General features: G+C 45.7%; 1 protein-coding gene across 2 annotated transcripts in view; it reads left to right on the plus strand.

Annotated features, from left to right (window-relative positions):
* Nucleotides 1–23069, plus strand: part of GRM5 (glutamate metabotropic receptor 5) — a 351377-nt gene that overhangs the window by 272316 nt on the left and 55992 nt on the right. For both annotated transcript variants that reach the window (XM_044286024.1, XM_044286025.1), the window contains exon 3: nt 5967–6202. In XM_044286024.1, the coding sequence (XP_044141959.1) occupies nt 5967–6202 (236 nt within the window). The remainder of the gene's footprint in view (nt 1–5966; nt 6203–23069) is intronic.

Below are 23069 nucleotides of genomic sequence, written 5' to 3' on the forward strand. Positions count from 1 at the left end.
CACCCGCCTAGGGAAGAAACTACTCAGCAGCAGCTAGACCTGGAGCAGGACCTGAACCAGCATGTGGTGGCATACTTGGACAGAACCCTGCCACCCCACATTGAAGATCCGCTGGACTACTGGGCAGCCAAACTGGATTTGTGGCCGCAACTGGCAGAGTTTCCCCTGGAAAAGCTGTCCTTCCCAGCCAGTAGTGTGGCATTAGAGCGGGTGCTTAGTGCGGCGGGGGCCATAGTTACCCCAAGAAGAACTCGCCTGTCCACTCAATCTGTGGAGAGACTGACCTTTGTCAAAATGAGTCAGGCGTGGATCAGCCAGGATTTCCACCCACCAATGCCTGATGCATCAGACTAGATCATCCATGGTGCAACACCAACACTGTGACAAAAGAGACCATTTTCTTCTGGCTACCTGCCTGAGCTACTATTCAGATGCTGCAACCTGCCTGATGCCACACATCTGATGCCAAGTGCTCCTTCTTTCACCCACCATCTTCAGCTGCTACTGGTATTACCACCTAACTCCCCACTCTGTCACTGGGTCACTCTGTGGTCTCCTGATGCTGCTGCCACCTCCACACTATGTCACCTTGCCACTCTGTGGTCTTCTGATGCTGCCAGCTCCACACTATTTCACCTTGCCACTCTGTGGTCTCCTGATGCTGCTGCCACCTCCACACTATGTCACCTTGCCACACTGTGGTCTCCTGATGCTGCTGCCACCTCCACACTATGTCACCTAGCCACCCTGTGGTCTCCTGCTGCTGCTGCCTCTTCCATACTATGTCACCTTACCACTCTGTGGTCTCCTGATGCGTCTGCCACCTCCACACTATGTCACCTAGCCACTCTGTGGTCTCCTGATGCATCTGCCACCTCCACACTATGTCACCTAGCCACTCTGAGGTCTCCTGATGCTGCTGCCACCTCCACACTATGTCAGCTAGCCACCCTGTGATCTCCTGATGCTGCCACCTCCAGACTATGTCACCTTGCTACTCTGTGGTCTCCTGATGCTGCTGCCACCTCCACACTATGTCACCTTGCCACTCTGTGGTCTCCTGATGCTGCTGCCACCTCCACACTATGTCACCTTGCCACTCTGAGGCCTCCTGATGCTGCTGCCACCTCCACACTATGTCACCTTGCCACTCTGAGGCCTCCTGATGCTGCTGCCACCTCCACACTATGTCACCTTGCCACTCTGTGGTCTCCTGATGCTGCTGCTACCTCCACACTGTCATTGTGCCACCCTATGGCCTCCTCCTGGTGCTGCTGTTGCTGCCTGCTCCACACTCTGTCATTGTGCCACTCTGTGGCCTCCTGATGCTGACGCCACCACCAGACTGTCATTGTGCCACTTTGTGGCCTCCTCCTAATGCTGCTGCCAACTCCAGACTCTGTCATTAGGATACTCTGTGGGCTCCTCATGCTGCTTCCACCTCACCACTATGTCATAGGGCCACTCTGTGGACTTCTCATGCTGTTCCCACCCTACCCACTTCATGACTGGGCCACCATTTTGCCTTTCGGCCTGGCTGACATCATCATTTATTTGACCCTTCTTCTGATCTGTCAGAAGGAAGGAAAATGAGATGCACAATGGATTCTGTCTATGTAACAGCTGTAAGGCCTGCATGACATGGTCCCTATTTTGCATCAGAATTGGCTTATGATTTGGTAGCCAAAAGCAGGAGTAGGTACAAAACACAGAAGACATGCAAATATTCCATTCACGTGTCACCTCTGTTTTGGATCCACTCCTGTTTTTGTTGGGCTTTAGCAATACTGATGAATTATTGACCAAATGCTGACCGAGTGAAGGCGGCGGATGCTCCACAGGCAGGATCTGTTTTTTGGGATCAGAGGAAGGACAAAATAATCAGTGACATCAACACAAACTTTCTACTGACACCCTCTCCACTCTATCGGGGGGGGGGGGGTATTTGTGCGATTTGCCACAAATAAATTCGGATCGAACCAAATTTTTTAGAAAAATTTGGCGAACCGGCTGAATAGAATTTCTGAGAAATTCGCTCATCTCTAAGCATGACCTATATGTGGTACAAACCTTTAACTCCTCCTGGGTTGTATGGCATGTTACATTATGTGCCCGTTTCTCTTTCGCTCGGTGACTAATTGTGTTATATTATAATTATTGCAGGAGAACATAATAAACGTCTCTGCTCCAATTAGATCGTATTATGGATAATGTTTGACAGCTGCTCCATACAGAGAACACCTGCTTATCACCGGGATATTGGAATGCCTGGCCCATTCAATGCTGTAATGGGTTTAATCCTAGTGACCCAAAATTTGTCTACAGTAATCTAATTTTCTTAGGAATTCCTAGGAGAGATGAAAATAAAAAAATGTGTATCATAGATTGGATCAAACTCCGAAAATGAGGAGAGCGTTTTGCTGCCTTGCACTGCTAGGGCCCTGCGTTCGGATTTGACTAAGGCTACATTTACAGGACAGTGAAAAATGGCCATTAAAAAAGACACAATGTCAGTTTATCGTGGCCATTTTGCATCCATTTTCTGGCCGTCCATTTATTTTTGACAGCCGTTTTGCATCCATTCTTTAATGGCTGTCAAAAATTTATGAATTTCAGTGGCCTTTTTTTTCAAAACCACAACTCCTGCATTGCCCTCAGTATATATTATGCCCCCCATAGTGCTGCCAATATAAATAAATAATGCCCACCATATTTCCTCTAGTATCTATAATGCCTGTAGTGCTCCCAGGGTCTATAATGGCCCTCTGTATCCCCCTAGTGCCTATAATGCCCCCCTGTAGTGCCCACAGTGTCTATAATGCCCCATCTTTAGTGCCCACAGTGCCTAAAATGACCCTCCTGTATTGTCCCAATGTCAATAATGGTCCCCTTTAGTGCCCCCAGTGTCTATAATGGCCCTTATAGTGGCTCCAGTATATATAGTGCTCCCCACAGTCCCCTCAGTAGATATAATTCCCCCCTAAAATGCCTGTGTATATAAAATGCCCCATATCGCACCCTGTAGATAAAATTCCCCATAGTGCCTAAATTATATAAAATGCCCCAGTATATATAATGCCCCCAGACACCCACAACCCCCCACTCACGATATTGGCAGCAAATAAAAAAATTAAAATACAATAAAATTCTCACCCTGCCACAGGCAGTCCCGAGAACACTCACTCCACACTGGTAGAAACAGGACCAGACACTCCCAAGGTTGAACATGTGACGTCGCAACACTGGGAGCGTCTGGTCCTGCTGCCTATACAAATGTTCCTAGCACTGCCTGTGGCGAGGTGAGTATTTTATTTTTTTAACTCCCTGCCTGGTTCTGGTTGTATGAAGGTACCCTGAGGGCAACATTTGCAGGTTTTCCCTGTGTTTATGTGGTTTTCCACCTGACTCCTACCACATGCCACTCAGAATTTTAGATTGTGATTCCCAGTGGGGACAGGAACTGATGTGAATAATGACAATATGAAAATAGTGGTTAGTCCTGGGGTCTTAGGTTCAAATCCAACCAGGTCCAAAATCTGCATGCAGTTTGTTTGTTAACCTTGTGTTGTGGGGGGTTCCTTGCAATATTTGATCAGTGGAAGTCTAACTACTGAGACCTCACCTATTTCTAGAACAGGGAATCTCAGTTTCCATCTCTTTCTGTCTGCTGTTGAGTAGAGCTCTATGGAGTGGCTGTTGAGCATGCACAAAGGTGTTCCAAGAGCAACCAAAGGGAAGACTTCAGACTGGGTCTCACCAACGGGACTCTATCTTTATAAAAGTTAATGGATAATTCTGTGTTTAGATCCAAATTTCTGCTGATTAATGCCATACATTAGTCAATACATATCTATAGAACGGAGTGATGTGTTTTAGGACTTGCTAGATGAAATAATTCCTGCTGTTTGCAACCACCACTAGGGGGAGCTAACTACAATTGGATGTACATAGAGTTTCCTGATTAGTGTGTGCCACATTTTGGAATATGCTGGGGCTATATGAATAATGGGAAATCATATAATTATGAATGGTAAGCAGCTTAGCTTGGTTTATTGATGGGGTTATCCATGTATTATCTATTATATTACATTAATGGTAGTCTGACCACTGGGTCCCCACTAACCATTAAGACAGGGAACCCCAGTCTCCATCCCAGCTTGCCAGCACATCCTCAGTGTGGAAGAGCTGTATTTTTTTTTTTACGCACATTAATGTTAAAGTACTGGTTGGTCATGTGAAGCTAAACTCCTGTCCGCAAAATATTTAATTTTGTATTGCCTTTGAGATGCAATATATACAGAAATGTATTTTGCAAAAGGAGGCCTCGTGTTGCCAAAATGCTGGCGGAGAATATTGCTGAGCAACACTCTTGCCCTCAAAGACCCCTTCAGGGAAAGTGGACCCTGCTGCCCAGTGCTGGAATAATTCAAGAGTACATTTTCTAATAGGTTGGAAATAGTAAAGGAGGAATCCATCAAAAACAATCTCCTACTGACGACAGTGTTAGCAGTGTGTACAATAATTATAAGGTCCTATAGCAAAGAATTCCCCCTAGTGGTGATCGTAGGTAGCTGCAGCTTCAATATTATGGAAAGAAGGGAAAGGAATTCAGTACTATCGCCCTACCAGTCCACCACTGGTCCCATAACTGTTGCGTGGGGGTCTGATTCTGACACCTTGGCTGGTCAGCTAAGCGAATGGGTGCAGCCATAATTCTATGTAAGCCCTGCATAGGAGTAAACAGGCTAGGTCATCAATATCAGATTGTTGCGGTCTGTTGCGGATTGTTTCAAGACACCAGTGAGCACCTCTGCCTTTTTGTAGGCCATTGATGTCACGTTCGTCAGTAACATCGCCTAGGCGCAGCTCACTCGCATACAAGTGAATGGGTTGAGCTGCAACACCAAGCACAGCTACTACACATAATATGGCGCTGTGCTTGGTAAGCTGCGAGAAGGCCGCCACGCTCACCAGAGAGCTGCAACCTTTTCAAGTAGCTGATTATCGGTGATGCCGGAAGTCGGACCCCCACCCATCAAATCATGATGACCTATCCTGAAGATAGACCATCCATATTGTACTCCTGAAAAACCCTTTTGAACATCAAAGTAAAACTGACAGCTTGCTGTCAATGAATAGAAACACTTATTCAGGTCTAATACACTGTAACAAACCAGTCGCCTATGTCCATACCACATGGAAGTGATCTACCCGTATAAAGTAGTCATATTTTTTTTATTTTTTTGTTGCTAAAGTGTAGGGCAAGTGATAGGTAACAATTTTGCAATAGACTTTATTTAGCCAAAACGTTTATTTTTTGTAGAAAACTGGGGAAGAAATGGCCCTTAGCAGCACTCTTCAAAAGAGCGTTGCTAAAGGCCATCCGTCTCCGATTAGAAAAGAATGAAGCAGCCGCCGGCTTACTGCGCACAGCGCTTCTACTTCCGGCGGCTGCTTCATGAATTATTATCACAGGGATCGCAGGTCAGTGAATGTAGCGGAGCATTAGATTGCATTGAAAGGGGGAATATAAATGTAATTTTAACTCCTAAGACTCCTGTGCCCAGCCTTCTGTCTCCCAGGGAAGCACGGTCTTTTCTAATCGGAGACGGATGGCCTTTAGCAACGCTCTTTTGAAGAGTGCTGCTAAGGGCCATTTCAGCCCCAGTTTTCTACCAAAAATAAACGTTTTGGCTAAATAAAGTCTATTGCAAAATTGTTACCTATCACTTGCCCTACACTATAGCAAAAAAATTTTAAATAAATATGACCGTTATCCTTTAAATAGACCTTCAATCACTTTTTTGTATTTTTCATATATTAGCTTTATGTATTAGCTTTATGGTTGAAGGGAACAATGAGGGATATGTGGGGATTTATAAAGTAGCTATTATAAAAATGTTAAGCAGATAAGGATGCCGGTTATTTTTTTGTATGAGGATTTATCGCGTTCTTTATCTCCGCAGTGACGGCTGGGCCGACAGGTACGATGTGACAGACAGCTATCAGCGAGAGGCTGCCGGAGGAATAACCATCAAACTGCAGTCTCCTGATGTGAAATGGTTTGACGATTATTACCTGCAGCTACGGCCAGAAACCAATCTCCGCAATCCCTGGTTCCAGGAGTTTTGGCAAAACAAGTTCAAGTGCAAATTGAAAGGATATTCACAGGACAACCAAATCTTCAACAAGACCTGCAGCTGTGAGTGCATCGATCTGTCCTTCCATAAACGGGTCATTACATAATGTCTCCTTGTACACAGAGGAATTCACACAGGAGGGAGACGGGAGTGCAAAGGCTATGTGAGGAAAAGCAGAATCCATGTTCAGTATAGCCGTAAAATGATTTTCTGTTTTTCATAAACATTCTTTAAAATATTCCTTTATGACGGTCAGTATAACTAATGCCACAAATTAGTAAAAGTAAATAAAGCTGTAATACTGTACACACAACTAATACCACAAAGCCATACTATTGTAACACAACACATATAACTAAGGCTACAAATCAGTACAAATAAGCGATGCTGTAATACTGTGCACATAAATAATGCCACAAATCAATACAAATGAATAATGCTGTAATACTGTATATAACTAATGGTAGAAATCAGTACAAATAATTCTGTAATAAGGTACACATAAATAATGCCATCAGTACAAAAAAATAATACTGTAGAACTGTATATGTAACAAATGGCGCAAATCAATGCAAATACATATAGATCTAATACTGTCAATAGAACTAAGGTCACAAATTAGAAAAATAAATAATGTTGGAAGACTAACAGTACACCGAAATAAGGGTACTTTCACACTAGCGTTATGCTTTTCCGGTATTGAAATCCGGTAAAGGGTCTTAATACCGGGGAAAAAAAACGCTTCAGTTTTGTCCCAATGCATTCTGAATGAAAAGCAATCCGTTCAGTATGCATCAGGATGTCTTCCATTCCGTCCCTTGTACGGTAATTGACTGCGGTATTTTGTCCGGCCCAAATTCCGGAACTTTACCGCACTTGCACATTAATTTCCATCGAAATGGAAAATTGTAATGCCGGATCCGGTACCCAGTGTTCCGGAAATTGCCGCATCAGTCAGTTTTCCAGACTGCGCATGCGCAGTTCCTTCTAGCTTTGAAAAATTGAAATACCGGACCTGTAATTCCGGATGATACCGGAAAGACGGATCCGGTATTTCAGTAAATAAGTCTAACTGATACGGGGAAAAAAATTATTCGTTTGAAACGGAACTGCCTGCCGGATTCTACAACGCTAGTGTGAAAGTACCCTAATGCCACAAATCAGTACAAATAAATAATGCTGCAATTAGTGTTGAGCAAATCGAAGTCCCCAAAATGTTCTAGTTCTTCATGGTAGTGAATCAATTTTTCTTGAAATGATGTAAAAAACAAACAAATAAAACCTCATACTTACCTTCATTTGCTTGCGACGGGCCGGGTGCCACCATCTTGATTGAATACCTTGCACGAAATCCAGCTGACATTATCACGGGCCGCGCAACATTTTGCCCCAGATCTTAATCAAGATGGTGGCGGCTGGCACGTTGCAAGCAAATGGATGACGAAAGTATCATATAATGTATTTTTATTTTATTTTATACTGTATTATTACTTTCAGATGCCGCAATCAGTTATGAATGCAGCATCTGAGGAGTACAATGATGGGGGGGGGGGGGTAACGCAATCGTCGCTCCATGTTATTGCGCCCACTACTTACAAAGAAATGCGCTTTGTGATGAAGAAATTAATCACAAACTGAATTTTTTGTAAAATTTGGCGAAAGCAGCCAAATCGAATATTTGCTTACTTTACTCATCTCTAGCTGCAATAATGTGCACATAGCAAATGCTTAAAGGGCATCTGTCAGCAGTTTTGTACCTATGACACTGGCTGACCCTGTTACATGTGCGATCGGCAGCTGAAGGACGTCTGTGCTGGTCCCATGTTTATATGTGCCCGTATTGCTGAGAAAAGTGATGTTTTAATATATGCAAATGAGCCTCTAGGAGCAAAGGGGGCGTTACCATTACTCCTAGAGACTTGTGCTCTCTCTGCATCTGCTGCGCCCCCTGCACTTTGATTGACAGGACCAGGCAGATGTGATGACTTTTCACTGCCTGGCCCTGTCAATCAAAGTGCAGGGGGCGCAGCAGATGCAGAGAGAGCACAGTCTCTAGGAGTAATGGTAACGCCCCCTTTGCTCCTAGAGGCTCATTTGCATAAATTAAAACATTAATTTTTCTCAGCAATGCGGACACATATGAATGTGGGACCAACACAGATGCCTTCAGCTTCCAAGTGCACATGTAACAGGTCAGGCGGTGTCGATAGGCACAGAACTGCTGACAGATGCCCTTTCCGTAGAGATAAGTAATGCTGCAGAACTGTGCAGAAATACTAGAAATTCATCATGAATATGTGAAGACGATATTATTCAGGGACTCTGCTTTCATTTTATTATCGTCACCCTTTAGGATTATATTTTATGGCTGCCACAGGAAATAAACTTTGTTCGAGTCATAAAATTGTCGACTGTCTTCCATTGGTGACAAGAAATATCATCTCTGCTTTTAAATCTTACACTTGAGAAACCCAAGATTTCATTTCCAGAGCTGTTTATTACCAAGGTATTAAAAAATGGAGGAAATGTTCTGCTCTGGGGATTTTAGCAGTAAATCATAATCGCTTACCACAAGTTTAATTTCAGTAGTGATAATTAGGGTGAACGTATAGATCTGTAGTTTTTGGCTGTGTTCACATGTAGCACTTCTCCTCAGTTCTGCCGCTATTAATTACATTGTAGGGAATTGCTTTATTTCTGGAGCCATTTTGGTTTTTTAACTGTGTAAGGAACGGTGGTGGTGGTGGTGGTGGGGTACTGGGTTGCGATTAAGTCTTTTATTACTGAGGAGGACTGAGAAATTCGGACAGTTGTTCCAGGCTAGATGTCACTTGTATATACCATATATATATATATATAGAACAGCCTGTATATAGGGCCACATAGGCAATCTGGATAATATAATGCCGACACAGTCACTCCTGACGGAGCTGAGGACAACTTCAGAATAATATGGTAATTACCCCTTGTATTCTCCAGGTTCCCCTTTTTTCCAAGTGCCTGCTGGAAAGGGAGACCCCTCTCCCCTGCCTGCTGCAGGATCCAACGTTATCGCTGTCCTAAGGACGGCAATACAGTTGGACAGAATGAAAGCGCTCATCTCCCACTGCCCTGCCTCCGCTGTCCCTTACTTATCCAGGGACGCGCCGCCTGAGGCGATCTCCTCACCTCGCCTTATTGCCGGTGTGGCACTACCAGTTCTCTACACACGTGCACACACTGGAGCTGTGCTCCCTGCTCACTTCATGCCTAGGCTGGCTCTCTGTCCCTGGCTATCCTGACCAAGCTTCTTGTGACCTATGCTGGAGTTAGATGCCGCAGCAGCATCTTCATGTGTTACTAGTGGAGCATCCATTATGTATAGAATTAGCATCCATTATCTCTGGGCAGAGAACATTGTTCCAGTGTATGCATACACATGGACCCACTGGAGCAGTGTTCCCTGCCCACTTCCTGTCTGGCCATCCTGACCAAGCATATAACGACCTCTGTTGGAGTTAGATGTTACAGCAGCATCTTTATGTGTTACAATTGCAGCATCCCTTGTCTCAGGAATTTCTTTGGACCTTGCCCATTGTGGGAAGAAAGGGAAATTTCCATGTACTGCTTTCTTTGCTTCCGTTAAAGGGGTATTCATGTTTTATGATATTGATGACCTATCCTGAGGATACGTCACCAATATCAGATTTATAGGGTGATGACTCCCAGCACCCCTGCTGCTCAGTTGGTTGAAGGGGCCATGACACTCATGCAAGCACTGCTTCCTTTTCAATGTTTATATTCTAGTGGTGGTGCAGTGTAATTAAAACTTTCTCTCCCATGTACTTGAATGGGAGAAACAGATATCATTACACTGCACCACCACTAGAATGTAGACAGGTAAACTGTCACGGCTGTGTCATGGTCTGGTGGTAGTGGACCGTGACACTTTTGCCATGCATGCTTGTTGCTGGTGGCAACGTGTAGTTTGTAGCATGTTTTGACACTTTCCCTTTAAGTCTGGTTCCCTTCCTATTTCTGGTGTGTATAGGGTTAAGGTGTGAGCAAGGTGGAGGCCTCTTGGCTCTTTTAGTACTGGTGTTTGGAGCCTGAGGTCAGAGTTGACTTCAGCTTCTGGTGGAGCTGGAGTTATGCTGCTATCCCTAGACCTTTCCATCTGTCTAGCTTGAGGGCCACCTTTTTGAACATAGTTTGTCTTCCCATTCTATCCTTCTTGTTCCCCTACCTTACCTGTGTGGTTGTTTGGTGTTGGTTTATGTTCAGGGTGTGGTGTCTCGTCTTGTTGTTGTTACATGTCTGGTCAGTTGGTGTTTTATGTCCGGCATGTATGCAAGGCGTTCCCCTGGGTGTTGTGCCTCCAGTGAGGGGGCTTCTGTGTTCCTCAGGAGGGGGAACAGCATTGATCACCATCCTGCGGAAGTGGGCTCCATGGTTTCCTGGAGGGGTGAGCCAAAACTCTAGACAGTGAGCATCTTTCTTTCCGCTGCTGCGGCATGTAAGTGCTATTTGTCCCAGAGCTTGTTATCTAGGTGGGAATTCCTGTCTCTGGGTTCTTACCTGCCGACCCTCTTGGTTTCTCACATGTTTTTTCTGTTTATGTGTTTTAATGGGGATTCCTACATTTGTGGTGATGTTCTAGGGGTCAGAGAGATCTGAGAAGATCGGATAGACTTGCAGCACATGAGTCTATCTGACAGGTCTTTCTGTGTTTCCCTTCTGTTTGTTGTTGTAGGGCTGGATCACACCCTCTCCACAGGTTCTGCTCGTTAGCTGTTTAAGAGGCTCTATTTAAGTCCGCCTCTTACTACAGACTTTGCGGTTGATATTTTCCTTCTGGAGTTCTATACAGGTTGTTTGTGGATCTTCTGCTTCCCGCTCGTCTCAAGCTAAGTCCTCCTGTTTTCTCCTTTTTGTGTGTGTTGCTTCTAGGTCTCAGGGAGACGCTGGTCCCTTCACGGTGGAAGGTACTGGCAGTCTCATTCACCGCTCTCTAAGTTAGAGTTTGCTTCAGTGTCAGCAGTGCTTAGGTTCCAGCATATGAGTTTGTTCACCATCAGGACTCCTACTGGTCAGCTCATACTGTCAGCAGTCAGGGAGAGGCTCAGGGATTGTTAGGAGGTTACCATGCCCTCCTCCCTAGCTTTGGGGCCTAGTCTGTTTACCTGGTGCTGTTTATTTACTTGGTGTTCCTGTTTCCCCACTTACCGTGACATGGAGTAAGAGGTTGAGGAGGTAGTGGACATGGTGTATGTGGAAGCAGCGGTGGAGGAGGAGGAGATAGCCAACACAGTTTTTTTTGTTTTTTTTCCTTTATTTATTTTTATAAATTTGGGAAATAGAAAAGAGAATGCAAAGAGAACGTGCGCTGAAGTATAACAATGGCTGGGTGCGGCCGGTATACTTGTCTACTCAGCACAAGGTACGGACAAATCCTGTGGGATCCATGCCTGGTTCGTTTTACATTGGCTGTGGACAGGCGGCGGCGCTTGTCTGTGATTACCCACCCAGCCGTGCTAATGAAAGAAAGCCAAGAGCTGGGACCACAGGTACACGATGCCACACAGACACAGACAACGGTTCTTTCCCAGCAGTTGAGTTTACTGAACAATGTAGTGAACAAGAAGCTGAGACTATATAAAACAGATTGGTAACAGAGAATAAACCAACAGTAAATGTAACACTGTCTAACAATAAACCAGTAACTGTGATGTTTTTCCCAAAGTCCATTAAGCAGCCTAGCTGCACTTGTATGTTCCTGGACGGGTTCCTCGTTGGGGTGCACCCTAAGTATTGTGCAATACTATTTGTAATCCACAGGGAAAATATGTCTGTCTCTTGTAACTTTAATCCTTACTCCAGCTCCCAGGATATAACACCCTATGAGCAGCCAGAGGGATAGGAAGGTGTCAGCGTATGAGTCCCTTAGGGCTATGCATTAGCTTGCAGCCTGTACACCGCAATGTAACTGTACTTGGAGAGTTATTGTATGTCCAAATGCCACTTCAACAGTGTGGTTCAATGTGACATGGCAAAGCCGCACTTACAGTTCCTTGAGCAAGTTCTTGGTGCTTTTTCTTATTTCCTGGTCCACTCCAGAACTGGATCCTTCAGACACGACACTCCTGGTGTTGTCGCTGCAAACCTCCCCTTCGTGCTGTCGCCAGTCTCCACCGTGAGCTGATCCATTCTCTTCCAGATTCAGCAGACCTCTTTCCTTCTGGTTTTGAGCAGTTTACCTGCTTCAGAGGAACCTCCTCCCCTTACACAAGGAGGAGTGTGATGCAATAAGTCATTTGCTAAGTGCAGTGTCAAACCTGCATATTCAGTTTGCTATCACACTTGTAAGGGTCCAAAACAGCCCATAAATTAGCTATTTACCAACTTTGCAAACTAAACAGGTTATAGAATTCCTCTGATAGGCAGCTCCAATGTAGACTTTCTTCATCTTATCGTTTGCTGCCATCTACTGACAAAAGTGAGATGGTGCAGTAATTATACAATTTATAACATGCAGAGTTATACATTTAAATGGGTATTCCCATCACAGACAATGGGGGCATATCGCTAGGATATGCCCCCATTGTCTGATATGTGCTGGTCCCACCTCTAGGACCCACACCTACAATGAGAATGAAGCGGGGAGAGCTGTGGCATGGAGGACCCTGGATTTTCGAGGGTCTGTCCACCACAAAGCGCTGCTTCCAGCTGCTCCCATGGAAGTGAATGGGAGCGCACCGTGGGCAGACGGAAATAGCCGAGCCAGCTCGGCTTTTTTCGGCAGCCCCATAGGAATGAATGGAGTGTGGATGCACATGCGCAGTGCACCCTCCGTTCATTTTCCCGCTCCTTTCTCATTGTAGGTGCAAGGTGCACCTATCAGACCCACACCTATGAGACAATAGGGGCATATCCTAGCGATATGCCCCCATTGTCTGTGATGGGAATACCCCTTTAAGGTCCCTCGCTCCACATCCTTGCACTAAACACATGCTCAGACAATACACTTCCTGCCTAGGCTGGCTCTCTGTCCCTGGCTATCCTGACCAAGCTTCTTGTGACCTCTGCTGGAGTCAGATGCCGCAGCAGCATCTTTGTGTGTTACTAGTGGAGCATGCATTATGTATAGAATTAGGATCCATTATCTCTGGGCAGAGAACATTGTTCCAGTGTATGCATACACATGCACACACTGGAGCAGTGTTCCCTGCCCACTTCCTGTCTGGCCATCCTGACCAAGTATATAATGACCTCTGTTGGAGTTAGATGTTACAGCAGCATCTTCATGTGTTACAATTGCAGCATTCCCTTGTCTCAGGAATTTCTTTGGACCTTGCCCATTGTGGGAAGAAAGGGAAATTTCCAGTGTACTGCTTTCTTTGCTTCCGTTAAAGGGGTATTCATGTTTTATGATATTGATTACCTATCCTGAGGATACGTCACCAATATTAGATTTATAGGGTGATGACTCTCAGCACACCTGCTGCTCAGTTTTTTGAAGGGGCCAGGACACTCATGCAAGCACTGCTTCCTTTTCAATGTTTATATTCTAGTGGTGGTGCAGTGTAATTAAAACTTTCTCTCCCATGTACTTGAATGGGAGAAACAGATATAATTACACTGCACCACCACTAGAATGTAGACAGGTAAACTGTCACTGCTGTGTCATGGTCTGGTGGTAGTGGACCGTGACACTTTTGCCATGCATGCTTGTTGCCTGGTGGCAACGTGTAGCTTGTAGCATGTTTTGACACTTTCCCTTTAAGTCTGGTTCCCTTCCTATTTCTGGTGTGTATAGGATTAAGGTATGAGCAAGGTGGAGGCCTCTTGGCTCTTTTAGTACTGGTGTTTGGAGCCTGAGGTCAGAGTTGACTTCAGCTTCTGGTGGAGCTGGAGTTATGCTGCCACCCTAGACCTTTCCATCTGTCTAGCTTGAGGGCCACCTTTTTGAACATAGTTTGTCTTCCCATTCTATCCTACCTTACCTGTGTGGTTGTTTGGTGTTGGTTTATGTTCAGGGTGTGGTGTCTCGTCTTGTTGTTGTTACATGTCTGGTCAGTTGGTGTTTTATGTCCGGCATGTATGCAAGGCGTTCCCCTGGGTGTTGTGCCTCCAGTGAGGGGGCTTCTGTGTTCCTCGGAGGGGGAACAGCATTGATCACCATCCTGCGGAAGTGGGCTCCATGGTTTCCTGGAGGGGTGAGCCAAAAGTTTAGACAGTGAGCGTCTTTCTTCCCGCTGCTGCGGCATGTAAGTGCTATTTGTCCCAGAGCTTGTTATCCAGGTGGGATTCCTGTCTCTGGGTTCTTACCTGCCGACCCTCTTGGTTTCTCACTGTTTTTTCTGTTTATGTGTTTTAATGGGGATTCCTACATTTGTGGTGATGTTCTAGGGGTCAGAGAGATCTGAGAAGATCGGATAGACTTGCAGCACATGAGTCTATCTGACAGGTCTTTCTGTGTTTCCCTTCTGTTTGTTGTTGTGGGCTGGATCCCACCCTCTCCACAGGTTCTGCTCGTTAGCTGTTTAAGAGGCTCTATTTAAGTCTGCCTCTTACTACAGACTTTGCAGTTGATAATTTCCTTCTGGAGTTCTATACAGGTTGTTTGTGGATCTTCTGCTTCCTGCTCTTCTCAAGCTAAGTCCTCCTGTTTTCTCCTTTGTGCGTGTGTTGCTTCTAGGTCTCAGGGAGACGCTGGTCCCTTCACGGTGGAAGGTACTGGCAGTCTCATTCACCACTCTCTAAGTTAGAGTTTGCTTCAGTGTCAGCAGTGCTTAGGTTCCAGCATATGAGTTTGTTCACCATCAGGACTCCTACTGGTCAGCTCATACTGTCAGCAGTCAGGGAGAGGCTTAGGGATTGTTAGGAGATTACCATTCCCTCCTCCCTAGCTTTGGGGCCTAGTCTGTTTACATGTGCCCAATATGGAGACCCAGAAATTGAATGGGGCAGACCCATCAGTCAGTACGTGTAGACATGTGCACATGTACTGTTCTACCATGTTGCTGAAATGCTGCCTCCTGCTAAGACATTCCGTATCAGTTAGTGGTGCTGATTGTTGTGGCGTGGTGACAAAGGGTTTCCACATTTCAGCCATGCTAACCCTCCCTTTTGAGGTGCTGAAGGTGCCCCTGCTGCATTGGCAACTTCTTCCTCCTCCTCCTCTGCCTTGTGCTTCCAATGAGCCCCCGCTGTCAGGTGTGAATGCCTTCAGCAGCGCGTCTACCAGTGTGCGCTTGTACTCGTGCATCTTCCAATCACATTCTAGTGACGGAATTAAGGACAGCACATTGTCCTTGTAGCGGGGATCCAGCAGGGTTGCCACCCAGTAATCAGTACTGTAGTCATTCATGTGTGCCAGGCTGCCCAGAGGCAATGACTAGCTGTCCTCTGTGGGAGGTGTATCACCTGTGTCCTCTGTATCCCCCCAGCCACGCTCCATTGATGCCCATGAGCTGCTTTGGGTGCCACCCTGCTGTGAACATGGCTCCTCCTCATCATCATCCTCCTCCTCATCATCCTGCAGAACTGTGCCCTGGCTGGACAGTTGTGTACCTGGCCTCTGTTGGTGCAGGAACCCACCCTCCAAGCCACTTGTGAATGACTGGCCTGATAACCATGGAAATTATCCCATAAAAGTGGAATAGTAATGCTGAGGATTGCATCATCGACACTAGCCATGTTGGTGGAGTACTTGAAAAAGCGCAACAAGGCACACATGGAGGCCCACTCGTTGGTGGTGAAGTGGTGCTGTTCCACAGAGCGACTCACCCGTGCGTGCTGCAGCTGAAACTCCACTATCGCCTGCTGCTGCTCGCACAGTCTCTCCAGAATGTGCAAGGCAGAGTTCCACCTTGTGGGTACGTTGCATATGAGGCGGTGAGCGGGAAGGCCGAAGTTATGCTGCAGCGCAGACAGGCAAGCAGCAGGGTGAGAACGCTGAAAGCGCACACTGATGGCCTTTCTGCAGCAGCTCTAACATATTGGGGTAATTTTTTGTGCACCACCAAATTCAGCACATACGCTAGGCAAGGGATGTGCGTCAAACCACCTAGCCCCAGAGCTGCTATGAGATTTCGCTCGTTATCGCACACCACCAGGCCAGGCTTGAGGCTCAGCGACACCAACCACTCATCGGTCTATTGTTCCATGCCTGTCCACAGCATCCTGCACAGATGAGTTTTATAACTGCCTGCTGTCTTTCCCCCTGGCTGTGCTGAAGTTGGTGGTGAAAGTGTTATGCTGACCTGGATGAGGAAGCAGTAGCAGTAGAGGAGTAAGCGGAAGTAGGAGATAACAGGAGGCAACGAGAAATGTCCTGCAATCCTCGGCGGCAGTAGGACATACGCCAAACTGCTGTCAACCTCAGGCCCAGCCGCCACTGCATTTACCCAATGTGCAGTTAGGGAGGTGCTTCCTGGTTCACGTATCGGTGGTTATGTGTACCTTGCCACAGATGGCGTTGCGCAGTGCTCGCCTGATTTCGTTCGCCACTTGGTTGTGCAGGGCAGGGATGGTTCACCTGGAAAATTAGTGGTGGCTGGGAACCACGTACTGTGGGACAACCACCGCCATAAGGTTTTTAAAAGTCTCTGTCTCGCCTAGACATAACGAGAGCATTTCAAAGACTAGGAATTTTGAAATGCTAGCATTCAGGGCCAGGGATAGCGGGTGGGTAGGGGGGTACTGCCTCTTTCTCTCCAGTATTTGGGGGATGGACAGCTGAATGCTTCCATGGGACAGTTTGGTCATGCTGGGTGACGGTGGTAGAGGTGGTGGTGTTGCTGCCACATCCTCTGTTTGCCGGGTGGCAGGTGCACTGTCACTCCAGAGGGGGAGGAAGAGGCCGAGACTGCAGCAGAAGAGGGAGCAGGAGGAGCCTGAGATCTTTCGTGGTTTTTGAGGTGTGTACTCCACTGCAGCTCGTGCTTTGCATTTAGATTCTTGGTCATGCATGTGGTGCTCAGGTTTAGAACATTTATGCCTCACTTCAGGCTCTGATTGCACAGCGTGCAAACCACTCGTGTCTTGTTGTCAGCACATTGTCTGAAGAACTGACATGCCAGGGAACTCCTTGGAGCTGGCTTTGGTGTGCTTAGTCCCTTGGTGCAGTGAGCAGTAGCAGGCATACTGGCTAGGGGACGGCCAGCCTGCACCCTCTGTTGCTGTGTGATTGGCGCTGAGTGACCACCACCTCTGCCTCCGAACTGCACATGTCATTCGCATGACCTTGATTCCATGTGGGGTCTAGTAGCTCATCATCCTCCACATCATCTTCCACCCACTCTTCACCCCTGCCCTCTTTGCTGGTCTGCACACGGCAGAAAACCGCATCAGTTGGCACCTGTGTTTCGTCATCATCATCAGAGACGTGCTGCCATGGTCTTCCCATTTTCACATCCTGAAACATAAGTGGCTGGGCATCGGTGCACTCAATCTCTTCCACTTCTGGGGCAGGTCTAGGTGGATGGCCCACGAAACGCCCCTAGCATAGACATCAAAAAGCATAAGAGACTGCTGCATGACTTGGAGCTCAGACTGCTTGGTTGATTTGCAAGGGGGTGAGGTGGAAGATGGATGCTCATGGGCTGCAGGTGCCAACTCTGCGGTGTCAGCAGGGGACCGGGTGGGAGACAATGTAAAGGAACTGTCAGCCATCCAATTCTACTTGTTCTGGCCTCACCATTCGTACACTGGAATTCGGGCCTACAGAATGACGCTGAACGTCCTGTCGCCTACATGCACCCTTAGGAAGGTGTTTCATTTGGGAGTGTAGCTGTCACAGATCGACCATGTCCTCTCCCTGCAACAGGAGCCTCACCAGCACCAGCAGAACCACGACCAGGGTCATGTGCCTTATTTGATGCTCTCCTCATTCTTTGAGGTCATCCACCGAACTAACAGACAGATTTACTGTTAATTTTCCTGTCATGTATGCAGTACTGATGTACCTCACACCAAAAATGGGTATATGTCACCGAGCGAACTAACAGACAGATTAAGTATATTAGTTTCCCTGTTACATATGCCCTTTACGTGTATCTCACAGCAAAAATGGGTATATGTCACCGGATGAACTAACAGTCAGATGAACTATATTAATTTGCCTGTCACGTATAAAGTGCACGTGTATCTCACACCAAAAATGGGTATATGTCACCGGCCAAACTAACAGACAGATTACCTATATTAATTTCCATAACATCACCACGACCGCATACAAGGAGATTGACTTCTGACCTCTGTAGGGGCAGGAACAGAGAAAGGTTTAAATCCCCCACCGCTTTGTGCCCATGATGATGACGTCACTTCCTGCGAATGGAGTGACGCGGGGTGGCATGCAGGCATTCTGGTCGACAAAAAGGGGGCTGAAACAGTGACCCAGCCGACTCATCCTACACCATGTCGGGACCAGAGCCGCGTTCTACTAAGGAGCCGGATGCTCCATTGCCGCCATCTGTAAGTTCCCATTGGGAAAATTACTTATTGACTTTTCATAAAGTGTGTTGGTTTGGGGATTAGCTTGATCCCCCTCTCCTTAAACCACGTTATATTATAAAAAGGGGTAGATTCCTATTTATACTAAGTGCCTCAAAGCCGCTCAGATGCATTTCTTGTAACTTCAGGATAATTACCCCAAAAAATTGTGCAAAGTCTGCATTACTAGTATCGTTCGTGAAGAAACTCCCTTACTAAGGGAAGAATTTAGAATGATGATACAGGAAGAAGTAAAATCCTCCTTGTCTCACTACTTCTGGGGATCCTCCTCCTCCCAAAAGGAAAAAGTTGATAGATCTCCTTCATCCTCAGATTCTGAGGACCTTGTTGATGATGCTTCCTCTTTTAAAACTGGGGAAGATGAGATTTAATTTTTCTATGGACAATATGCCAGATCTGCTGAAAGCAGTCAGATCTACTATGTGGGTAGAGGAGATGCAGAAATCTCACTCCATTCAAGATGAAATGTTTGGAGGTCTACGAGTCAAAAAAACTTGCGTATTCCCTATCAACGAGTATATAAAGGATATGGTTTTAGAGGAGTGGTCGGACCCTGAAAAACGCTTGGGGGTATTGTCTACTATTTGATCCGGTGGAATCTAAGATCTTCAATGAGATTCCTAAAATTGACGTACAGATGGCAAAAGTGAATAAAAAAACATCATTACCCTTCGAGGATGCCTCCCAGTTAAGAGATTCTATGGACAGGAAGGCCGACAGTCTATTGCGAAAATCATGGGAAGCAGCAATGTTCAACCTTAAGTCTAACATTGCGGCAACATCTGTGGCCAGGTCTATGTTCCTTTGGCTAAACGAGCTGGAGGATCATATTAGGAATAAAACATCAAGAGAGGAAATTTTAAATTCTATAGCACTTCTAAAATCAGCCACAGCTTTTCTAGCAGATGCTTCGGCCGAATCAGTGAGGTTCTCAGCCAGAGACTCAGGTCTCTTCAATGCGGCCCGTAGAGCACTCTGGATGAAGTGTTGGTCAGGTGACAAAACATCAAAAATTAAGCTCTGCTACATTCCATTTTCGAGAGAATACGTCTTTGGTCCAGTACTGGACAGGATCTTAGAGAAGGCCTCAGACAAGAAAAAGGGTTTTTCCCGAAGACAGAACCTATAAGTGTAGGTACCCCTTTCATTCCTCCACAAGTCAAGACAGGTTGTATAGGGGAAAAGGAAAGTCGGGGTGCTGGAGCTACCCCAAGGATGGTAGAGTAAGGGGTTGCCCCCCCTCCTCTCATACGAAACTTGTCGAAAAACAATGACTGTCGATGTGGGGGGGAGATTGTTAAATTTCCTTACGTCCGGCGAATCGATCTCCCAGAATCCCTGGACCAAGGAAATTGTAGGATTGGGATACAAGATCGAATTCTCTTCAAAAACCCAAACAGATTCATATCAACCTGGTCCCAGGAAAAGATCTGGCAGGGAGTACAGTTTCTTTTAAAGATGAATGTCATAGTCCAAGTTCCTTCCCCAGAGCAGAGAAAGGGTTTCTACACAAATCTCTTTCTGGTAAAAAAGAGGGAGGGCTCTTTCCGTACAATTATAAACCTAAAGTCTCTAAACAAATGTATCACTTACAAAGAATTCAGAATGAAGTCCTTAGCGTCCACAATACCATTGATAGGGAAGGATGCCTTGATGTGTATGGTGTACTTGAAGGACGCCTATTATCATGTTCCAATCCATGTCAGATCCAAAAAATTCCTGCGATTTGCCATCAAAGACAACAGAGGTCTAGTTCATCATTATCAGTTCACAGCCCTTCCATTTGGAATTGCCTCCGCTCCAAGGATTTTCACCAAGTTGATAGTGGAAATGGTGGCATTCTTGAGGAAGGAGGGGTTGACGATAATCCCCTACTTGGACGATTTTCTCCTGATTGGCGACAACCCTCACCAAACCGAAAACGACTTAAACACCTTACTATCAGTACTGAGCAGATTGGGGTGGATAGTAAACATAAAAAAATCCAACTTCAAACATTCCACAAGAACACGGTTTCTGGGGATGATCCTAGATTCCCATGTTCAATCCACATATCTTACCCAGGACAAGATGGTATCACTACAGCAAACAATCAGGGCTTTTCAGAGAAAGAAGACGTGCTTAATAAGAGAAGCCATGAGTCTTTTGGGCCTACTAACTTCTTGCATACCATTGGTACACTGGAGTCAGAGTCATTTCCGAACCCTACAGGCTTGGATCCTCAGAGTCTGGAACAGACAGCAGATATCATTGGACCGCACACTTTTTATGACCCTGTTGATAAAAAAGTCCCTAAACTGGTGGACAGAATCAACAAATCTTTCCAGGGGTGTACTGTGGAAAAAGACTCCTTACATACAGATTGTGACAGACGCAAGTCAGTCGGGGTGGGGAGCAAAAGTGGGAGACCTCTTGTACCAGGGATCCTGGTCCCAATCAGTCACTTCTCAGTCGTAGAAATTCAGAGAACTGAGAGCAGTCTGGGAAACCCTAAAAATAGCAGAAAAGAACCTGCAAGGTTACCACATAAAAGTCTTCTCAGACAACACAATGGCTATTACTTACCTCTCGCATCAGGGAGGGACAAGATCAGATGCTCTTCTGTCACTGTCATCCGAGATCTTCGATTGGGCAGAGCACAATGTAGGCTCCATTTCAGCAATCCATCTTAAAGGAGCTTTAAACCTAGAGGCGGACTTCCTCAGTCACAAAAAATTAGACAGAATGGTCCCTGAACATAGAAGTTTTTCAGATAATAGTAAACAAATGGGGAGTGCCCGAAGTGGATCTCTTCTCCTCCAAAGGAAATACAAAAGTGGAAAAATTCTGTTCCCTAAACCCCAGTGACAATCCCTGGGTGTTAGATGCATTCTTTCTAAGATGGAATTGGAGTCTCTGCTACGCTTTTCCTCCTTTCCCATTAATCCCAAGAGTGATTCAAAAAATACTGTATGTCAAGACAAAACAACATTAATTCTGATAACCCCTTTTTGGCCAAAGAGAAGCTGGTTTTCCTTCATCAAAAAGCTCTCCATGTCGGAACCTTGGCCTCTCCCTCTCAGGGGGGATCTTCTGCATCAGGGACCAGTTCTATATCCCAATCTTCAGTTGCTGAAACTAACAGCCTAGATCCTGAAATCCAAGTACTGAGGTTCCAGGGTCTTTGGGACAAAGTGATAAATACACTTAGAGCTTCGAGGAAAAAAGTAACCTCGGCAATGTACCTGAAAATATGGAAAAAAAAATTGTTCCTGGTCACGTGAAACATCCCCGAATTTAGAGAAACCAAACATTCAAAAAAAACAACAAGGGCTTGATCTAGGACTAAGACCGTCCACTCTTAAGGTTCAGGTGTCAGCACTGACAACTTGGCTGTTTCTTTGATCAGGATATCGCAAACCATCGTTGGATAAAAAGTTTCATGAGAGCAGCCTCCAGACTTCGGCCGACTGTGAGATCTCGAGTCCCCTCCTGGGATCTAAATATTGTACTCTCAGAACTGACTCTACCTCCCTTTGAGCCTATGGACAATTGTTCTATAAAGTTTGTATCACTAAAACCAGCTTTTCTAATAGCAATCACATCCGCCCATAGATTAGATGAGATACAGGCAATTTCCATCAGAGAACCTTACCTACGTGTTATGGACGATAGAATAATCCTTAAGTTAGATCCGGGCTTCCTTCCAAAGGTAGTATCCGATTTTCATCGTAGTCAAGAAATCATCCTGCCTTCATTCTGTGAAAATCACTCAAATAGTAAGGAATTTGTTTTTAATTCCCTGGATGTCAGATGTTCTGCCCTGAATTACATTGGATCTACCAAGGATTTCAGGAAATCCGACAGTCTGCTAATTCAATTTGCAGGGAAAAACAAGGGCCAAAAAATATCCAAATCTTCTTTAGCCAGATGGATCAAGAATACTATTTCTCTTTGCTATGAGATTCAGAACAATCCTTGTGCTGACAACCTGAGGGCCCATTAAACCAGGGCCATGTCCTCTTCTCAAGCTGAGAGGGCAGGTGCATCCCTCGAAGACATCTGCAGAGCAGCTACATGGTCAAGTGTGTATACATTTGTGAAACACTATAGACTTGATTTTTCCAAAGAAACAGACTTGTCTTTTGAAAGGAAAGTCCTTCAGGCAGTTGTCTCCCCTTGATATATATTTTGTATATCTCCTTGTATGCAGTCGTGGTGATGCTATGAAAAAAACGGAATTAGTCTTACCGGTAATTCAGTTTCCATGAGATCACCACAACGGCACATTATTCCCACCCTTTCATTAGTTTATTTGTTACTTTCGGGAGGTCCTCCCGGTGGGTATGAGGTAATAGCTTCCTATTTTTGTTCTTGTGTGATTCACCACCTTTTTTTGCTCTGTGTGATTTTAGAAACACTGGTGTTGGTGGTGGGAGGGGGGGAGGATATAAA

The sequence above is a fragment of the Bufo gargarizans genome, chromosome 3 (genome assembly GCF_014858855.1).
Source record: "Bufo gargarizans isolate SCDJY-AF-19 chromosome 3, ASM1485885v1, whole genome shotgun sequence".
In the NCBI taxonomy this organism is placed as follows: Eukaryota; Metazoa; Chordata; class Amphibia; order Anura; family Bufonidae; genus Bufo; species Bufo gargarizans.